The sequence below is a fragment of the Sorex araneus genome, chromosome X, assembly GCF_027595985.1.
Source record: "Sorex araneus isolate mSorAra2 chromosome X, mSorAra2.pri, whole genome shotgun sequence".
Classification (NCBI taxonomy): domain Eukaryota; kingdom Metazoa; phylum Chordata; class Mammalia; order Eulipotyphla; family Soricidae; genus Sorex; species Sorex araneus.
The window spans coordinates 269,852,913-269,861,071 of record NC_073313.1 but is presented as its reverse complement, the minus strand read 5'-3'; the positions used below and the strand labels follow the sequence as shown (position 1 = coordinate 269,861,071).

General features: G+C 47.8%; 1 protein-coding gene across 1 annotated transcript in view; it reads left to right on the top strand.

Moving 5' to 3' along the window:
• Positions 1–2,614: 2,614 nt before the first annotated feature.
• NARS2 (asparaginyl-tRNA synthetase 2, mitochondrial) overlaps positions 2,615–8,159 on the top strand; it is a 130,389-nt gene continuing 124,844 nt past the window's right edge. Inside the window, exons 1-3 of the mRNA XM_055123066.1 lie at positions 2,615–2,764; positions 6,165–6,274; positions 7,744–7,864. Of these exons, the coding sequence (XP_054979041.1) occupies positions 2,624–2,764; positions 6,165–6,274; positions 7,744–7,864 (372 nt within the window). The 5' untranslated portion in view covers positions 2,615–2,623. The remainder of the gene's footprint in view (positions 2,765–6,164; positions 6,275–7,743; positions 7,865–8,159) is intronic.

Sequence of the window (8,159 nt, the reverse complement as noted above, 5' to 3'; positions counted from 1 at the left end):
AAACAGAGATCAACAAATGGGACTACATTAAACTAAAAAGCTTCTGCACCGCAAGAGATACATTGACCAGAATCCAAAGACTATCCACAGAATGGGAAAGGATATTTACACAATACCCATCAGATAAGGGGTTGATATCAATGGTATATAAAGCACTGGTTGAACTCTACAAGAAGAAAACATCCAACCCCATCAAAAAATGGGGCGAAGAAATGAACAGAAACTTTACCAAGGAAGAAATACGAATGGCCAAAAGGCACATGAAAAAGTGCTCTGCATCACTAATCATCAGAGAGATGCAGATCAAAACAACCATGAGATACCACCTCACACCACAGAGACTAGCACACATCCAAAAGAACAAAAGCAACCGCTGTTGGAGAGGATGTGGGGAGAAAGGGACCCTTCTTCACTGCTGGTGGGAATGCTGACTGGTTCAGCCCTTCTGGAAAACAATTTGGACGACTCTCAAAAAATTAGATATTGAATCCCCATTTGACCCAGCAATACCACTGCTGGGAATATATCCCAGAGAGGCAAAAAAGTACAATCGAAACAACATCTGCACATGTATGTTCATCGCAGCACTGTTTACAATAGCCAGAATCTGGAAAAAACCCGAATGCCCCAGAACGGATGACTGGTTGAGGAAACTTTGGTACATCTATACAATGGAATACTATGCAGCTGTTAGAAAAAAGGAGGTCAAGAATTTTGTAGTTAAGTGGATGGGCATGAAAAGTTTCATGCTGATTGAAATGAGTCAGAAAGAGAGACAGACATAGAAAGATTGCACTCATCTATGGTATATAGAATAACAGAGTGGGAGACTAACACCCAAGAACTCTAGAAATAAGTACCAGGAGGTTGACTCCATGGCTTCGAGGCTGGCCTCACGTTCCGGGGAAAGGGCAACTCAGAGAAGCGATCACCAACTACATTGTAGTCGAAGGCCATGTGGGGGAAGGGAGTTGCGGGCTGAATGAGGGCTAGAGACTGAGCACAGCGGCCACTCAACACCTTTATTGCAAACCACAACAGCTAATTAGAGAGAGAGAACAGAAGGGAATGCCTTGCCACAGTGGCAGGCTGGGGTGGGGGGGAGATGGGATTGGGGAGGGTGGGAGGGACGCTGGGTTTACGGGTGGTGGAGAATGGGCACTGGTGAAGGGATGGGTTCCCGAACTTTGTATGAGGGAAGTATAAGCACAAAAGTGTATAAATCTGTAACTGTACCCTCACGGTGATTCTCTAATTAAAAATAAATAAATTAAAAAAAATAAAAAATAAAAATAAAAAATAAAAAAAAATAAAATTTTATGAGAAAAAAAAATCTTTAAAAACACAGTTAGTAGATAAAGGACCAAACATGATAATCTCTCAGTATCTGTATTACAAACCATAATGTCCAGAGAGAGAGAGAGAGAGAGAGAGAGAGAGAGTATGGGGGAAACTGTCTACCATAGATGCAGGGGGAGGGTTGGAAAAGTGGGGTATACTGGGGACATTGGTGGTGGAGAATGTGCACTGGTGGAGGGATGGGTGTTTGATTATTGTGTGATTGTAACTCAAACATGAAAGCTTGTAACTATCTCACGATGACTCAATTTTAAAAAAAGATTACATTCAGGTATGCATCCTTATGTAAATAAACATCTGTGGATACTGTATTAATTTCAACAGCATCAACAACAACGTTTAGTCTCCATGAGAGGAGAAGGAAAGAAATCAAGGGGAAAAGGAGAAGTAATGCGTGAACAGGCATCAGGAGGCTTCAGGTGTCCCAGTGAGTGAGGGGTAGAGCCATAGACGCAAAATACAGACTCAGCAACACTGGAAACATGAGATCTAAGCAGCAACCACTGGGGCCTCGGAATGTGCCTGACAAGTCGACAGGCGGGGTGGAGTGGGGATTGGGGTGGGGTGGGGGTGGAATCTGGGAACACTGGTGGGGGGAAGCTGAGACTGGTGAGGGGATTGCTGTCCAATTATTGTATGCCTGAAACTCAAATAAAGCATAGCCCTTTTTTTTTACTTTTTGGGTCACACCCAGCGATGCACAGGGGTTACTCCTGCCTCTGCACTCAGGAATCACTCCTGGCTGTGCTCAGAGGACCATATGGAATGCTGGGAATCGAACCCGGGTCGGCCGCATGCAAGGCAAACGCCCTACCCGCTGTGCTGTCGCTCCAGCCCCAAGCATAGCCCTTTAATAATTTTTTTTTAATTTAGTCTCCGTAGAAATGATACTCATGATTGGGTTTCGGGCACAGAATGTTTCAACACCAATCCCTTCATCAGTGCCCGCTTCCCTTCACCAACACCCGCATCCCCGTTAGAGTCCTTCCCGCCAGTCTGCTTCCATGAAAACTTTCTTCTTTCTGACAGTAGTGTTCTCGCTGCGGCTGACAGCAGCGCGGCTGCCCGGGCGCGGCCCCCGCCGCTCTCCCCTCTTCCTGCACGCCCTCCCCGTCCCTGACGTGGCCCAGACTCCGGGCCCTTTAAGCCGGGAGCGCCAGGGCGCACGCGCGCTTCCTCGCCGCGCCGCGCGATGACGCTCGTCGCCGCGCTGACGTCGGTCGGGGCGCGCGCGTTTCCGCCGGGGATGCGGGCGGGGAGGGTCATGCTGGGGGCCCGCTGCCTGCTCCGCGCCCTGCGCTCCTGCTCCTCGGCTCCCCGCCCGACGGCCGGCCCGGCGGCTGCCCTGAGCGTGCGGGCCGCCCTCGCGGTGCGGAGCCCGGGCGGGGAGCGCGTGAAGGTCCAGGTGGGTGCGGGGACTGGGGGCCGGACCTGCCGCGCCTCCTCGGCCGCCAGTGCCCCACGTGGGTGAGACCGCCTGGAGCCTGCACCGCGCACGGCTTCCCGCGCGCACTCTGCACCCGTGCACCGAGCAGTGCCCGCGCCGTGCAGCCCTGAGCCCGGCGCTGCTCTCCGACGCGCCGCAGTGTGGCTTTTGCATGCTATTTCGGCCCGGGGCAGCCGGAGCGGGGCTTGAGTGGCGGCGTGAGCGACTGGGGTACCCTCTAGGCGCTGGCTGGGGGCGTGTTGTTCGCCCCCCATGCAAGGAAGGCAGCAGGAGCATCTTTCCTTGCAGTGACCCTGGGTAGCTAGAGACCCACGGTCACTGCTAGCGGCTATTACCTGGCTGATCGTTGGTTGCAGTCTTTGGAGATTCCCTCATAAAGAAGCTTTGAAACGTGGTTTCACTCATTAGCACTGTTGAAGAAGCAGGCCCCTGCCATTATTTTTGTTCTGTCTTTCCTCCAGTTTTAGTAGTATGGTCAATCCGCCCCTCTGCAAGTCTTTGGGTTTAATATATTTTGCATGGACCAAAGCAAAACCTTTTCTTCGGTTTGACTATAAATTTGACGTACATTAGTGGTCCTTCCCTTGTGCTGTTCGTGAGAGCACTCAAACGTGGAAAGAATCAGCCTGCACGGTTTAGGGCTGTGGATTTTAGTGCTGTTCAGGGTGCCAGCCCCTTAGGGTAGGAAGCACTTGGAATGTAGCTGGTTCAAGTTAGATGCTGTAGTGTAAAAATACATGCAGTTTTGAATAAAAGAATGCAAAATACCTTACTATTGCATTTTATATTGATAGCATGTTGAACATCAAGTTAAATAAAACACTTGATTTTTATTTTCACATCTTTTTGTTGTTTGGTTTTGGGGGTTCTTTTCTTTTCATATGGGAGTTGAGAAATGTGACATCACATGCGAGTCACTAGTTCCTGTGGACCAGCCCTGGACTCAGAGCTAAGCCAAGAGATGGCAGCAACATGAAAATTATTATTGGTAGGAAGAAAGCCATAAGAAAACAGGGGGGATTTCTTCACTGTTTCTGCAGGGACAAGGTGACAGTTCAGCCGAGTCCTGAGAGTCATCTCAGGCAGAGGAACAGTGGACAGGGTGCAGAGCTTTCCAGAAGCTTGTGCAGAACATGCGCTGTGAGAACTGTATTTGAACTCCAGTTCTGCTTGCTAACTGAGCCCCTGGCCTTTTATTTTATTATTTTATTTTTATTTATTTATTTATTTTTTGCTTTTTGGGTCACACCCGGCGATGCACAGGGGCTCTTCCTGGCTCTGCACTCAGGAATTACTCCTGGCGGTGCTCAGGCGGACCATATGGGATGCTGGGAATCGAACCCAGGTCGGCTGCGTGCAAGGCCAACACCCTACCCACTGTGCTATCGCTCCAGCCCCGCCCCTGGCCTTTTAGAGAGGTTATCCTAATGTGTCTTCATATGCTGATCTTACAAAAAGAAAACACTCCTTTTGTTGAGTTCGTGTGAGATTAAAGGGTATGGTTTTTATGAGAACAGGAGCAAGTTCAAGGGTGCTCCCAAAGTGTTGAGGGAAAAAAGCAGAGTGAAAAGCAGGAGTGTTGAATGGGCACAACCAAATAGCATGTGCTTGGGGAAACACTGATGCATTGAAATCTGTGCTAATTAGACCACGTTCATAGGTGAGCCACCAGTGGTGCGTGCCAGTGAGGTACACCAGAAAGTTGCTGGACTCCAGATTGCAGAGAATCTCTGCATAGGCCGGGCAGTGACACTATTCCAGCATCTCCTGAAATGGAGGCTCTCCTCTCCAGGGTGTAGAATGATTCAGGGGGAATAGCCTCAGGTGTAGTGGGGTGGAGAACTTCTGTCCACTTAGTGAAGGTAGATTTGCAGGGGGTGCTAAATGACTGATTTTGGTTTGGGGGCCACACCTGGCCATGCTCAGGGGTTACTCCTGGCTCTGCACTCTGGAGTCACTCCTGGTGTTGCTCAGAGGACCATATGGGGTGCCAGGGATCAAACCCAGGTCAGCCGAATGCAAGGCAAGCACCCTACCTGCCACAGTGTTCTCCGGCCTCTGATTTTTTTGTTTAGTTTTCTGGAAAGAGGGTAGTAGACCAAGTAAGGCTGGGAATCTCTGCTTTATTGAAGCCTCCCCCAGAGAAAGATCGAGGATGTTCTAGTAGACTGGAGCAATCTAGTAGATTGAGGTTCTAAACTTGATTACCGGCTAGACCATTAGCAAGTTCTCTAATTCTGTGAAATTGTGAGTTGGGAATATTGGGAATGAGGGTTCCCCACACAGCTGTTGTGAGGAGAGGTGAGACAGTCTGAGGAAGGCAGGGAAACGCTTGTCACATGGAAGATATTCTTTCATGGAGTCACATTTGCAGATCACGTGCCTGACAATTGCCTTCAGAGTGATGCCAGGTTCCAAAACCCTCACGGTGCTCTGGGCATTCAGATAAAGCACCAGAAGAACTTCAGTGATAAGACCTGGAGGATTTGGTGTAGGGAGGAAAGGTCCTAAGTGCCTCACATGTCTTGAGCATGCTTGGTGGTTAGTCGGACGTCAGAAGTTTAGTAATCCAGCTGCTCAGAGTTTGCTCAGAGAATCTTCTCTCATGCTATTGTAAAAAGTTATGGTTGGCAGATGGCTCTAAAGGACTCACACTTTGTATGAGATAGTCTGAATTAGATCCCTGTCACTGCCAGATCTCACACCAAAGCTTTAGTTCCACAGAGCTGGCCTGGGTACCCCTGGGGTGGCCCTAACCCCCAAGCACTGCCTGAGAGCCCCTTCCCCAAAGTTTCATAGTTGTGATTTTGAGAGCACTTTCCTTATTGTTGGTCTTGTTAAAATTATCTCGTTTTTGCTTACACTTAAATTCATAGTCTTTGAAAGTTTACTTAATATGTGTTCACACAGGAGTTTTTTTGAGAAATATTTTTGTATTTTATTTTGTAAAAGGAAAAAACTCAAAGGATATAATCTATGACGATGTCATCTGAGAATTTGATATAAAAGGAGGAAAGCACCAAAATATATGTTCTTTTATTCATAATGGGGGTGGAATGAAGGCAGGAGCAAACACCTGACCACTCTAAGGATTGATTCTGTGAACAAGGGCTTTTCAATATGCAGTATTAGCAAACCAGTCTCAATGGTGAGCTTTATTAAACAAGTAAAGGTGGAATGCCAATGCTGGCTGTCTGGTGAGAATTGTACATAGTCATGTGCGCCTATGGCTGAACTAGCAGCTATTAATTTATGAGCTCATTTTCCCCCGTTTGTCATTTAGTCACCTCTGGGTGTGTATGTCAAATGACAATGTGGAATGCTTTAAACTCACACTTAGAAATGCTCTCTTTGTCAGGGATGGATTCGCTCGGTCCGGTCCCAGAAAGAAGTCTTGTTCCTGCACGTAAATGATGGTTCATCTTTGGAAAATCTTCAGGTTGTAGCAGATTCAAGCTTTGCTAGTAGGTGGGTTCTGTGTAGCAGGGAGGGGAGGGGTGTCAGTTTTTGTTGTTGATTGTTAAGCTGGTTTTGCAGTGGGGGGGCCTGTGCTCCACCTCTTAACCATATCACTGCTCTGGAGGGTTTTGTTTTTCAGTGTCTCTTTTTATATCATTTATTCTGCTTCCCTCGATGGTTGTCCCCTGTGTGATCTGTAAACAGATCTGCCATTCTGCCATTTGTATCTCTGAGACTGAAATCAAAACAAATGCTTGGAGTTAAGATCCTTACAGTCCAGTCTTTCATGACCTCACGTCTTGCATGACGGGTGCCCACCGTCTCACTTTAGTCTCAGCTGTTCACAGCTCTGAATTCAGTCAAGGGTAACAGCTTCTGTTGTTCACTACTTTAACGTGCTGACCAGAAAGGGTTGTAGTAAACTGAGAGTTTCGTATTGCTGGGTAACATTGGTTTGTCCTGTTCCTCCTGCAGGGAGCTTAGGCTTGTTAGTTACTCCCACCACAGTGCTCCTGGGGCATACCCAGTTCTATCAGGCACTAATAATCCTGTATTGCTTTTCTCTTTCCTCTCTGTCCTGGTTTAGCAGTGTCCTTTTTTGTATAGACTCAGCAAGACAGTTAATGCTATGCTTTTGTAACATGGGAGTTAATTGACTCTGAATAATATTTACTCCTGGACATCCATCATATTTACTTGACTTAAGCCTCAGTTGCCCTTACTTCCTAACACCTCCAAAAAGAGAGTCCCGGTGAGAGTCTTGGATGGATCCAGGGCAAGCCGCAAAGTACCCTGGCATCAAAAAGGGACAGGCTAAGTGCCATAAGAAATATAGTAAAATTAAGAGCACGGTCATGGAACAAACTCTGTCATGATCCAAAAAGAAATACCTGGATAAGGACCCTGCTGAGTCAGGAAGGACTCACCTGGCCTGAGTATAGTCTGGGATGTGTAGCAATATGTCTCCGGGAAGAGCCACCCTTTAAGCTTAATATTCTCTTACCGTGTTCATACAGAATGACTAAAAATAAATGGATTGCTAGCTGAGGAAAGGAGAAAGCAATACACCCTGGTTGGAATCGCACCCTTGAGCGGATTTCTTAGTAATCTAGCGTGCGAAACCCCCAGATGATAATTCATCCTTGAGTTAGTCTCCTGGAAGAACTTCCCCCAAAGGAAGGGCTTTGCATCTATTTATTATTAGGATGGTGTTCAACCTGTAGTCACCGATGTGTGCCCCACCCTGCATGATTTCTGTCAAACTACGCTGTGAAAGGAAGGGAAAGAGAAATAAACAGTCACTGATTTCCACCCAGCCTGTGACCCTGTTCCTCCATCCTCCATCCCCCGTGCATCCATCAAAGTCAGTTGGCCTGGGGAGGCGGTTCTCGGCCACTGAAACGCACATGTCAAGTGCCCACAGTTTGGAACCCACACATACAGTGATGTCTTGTTCATTCTGCTTTTTGTTACTCTAGAGAACTGGCTTTTGGGAGTTCTGTTGAAGTTCACGGGCAGCTGGTACAGAGTCCATCCAAAAAGCAAAACGTGGAACTGAAGGCAGAAAAAATTGAAGTTGTTGGAAATTGTGATGCTAAGGTATGAGTCCTGACAAGCCGAGAGCTTGGTCAGGCTTTCTTGAGACCATTAGCACTCCTTTTTTAGTGTGTTCCTGGGAAGACTCCACTTAGCACATGTTTGGTTTAGAAGTCCAAGATCATTGGAGCGAACTATAGAACGCCAGGGGCGTGGAGGAAGTAGCGAGATGGTTTCTGTCCAGAACCAAGCTGTGCGTGAGCGCCGAGTGTCCAGGCATCTTGGTGGTGCCTGGCTGCGTGGGAACACGCTGCTTTCCCCGGCGTGAGAGCCGCACCAAGGCAGATCCTCAGGGCAG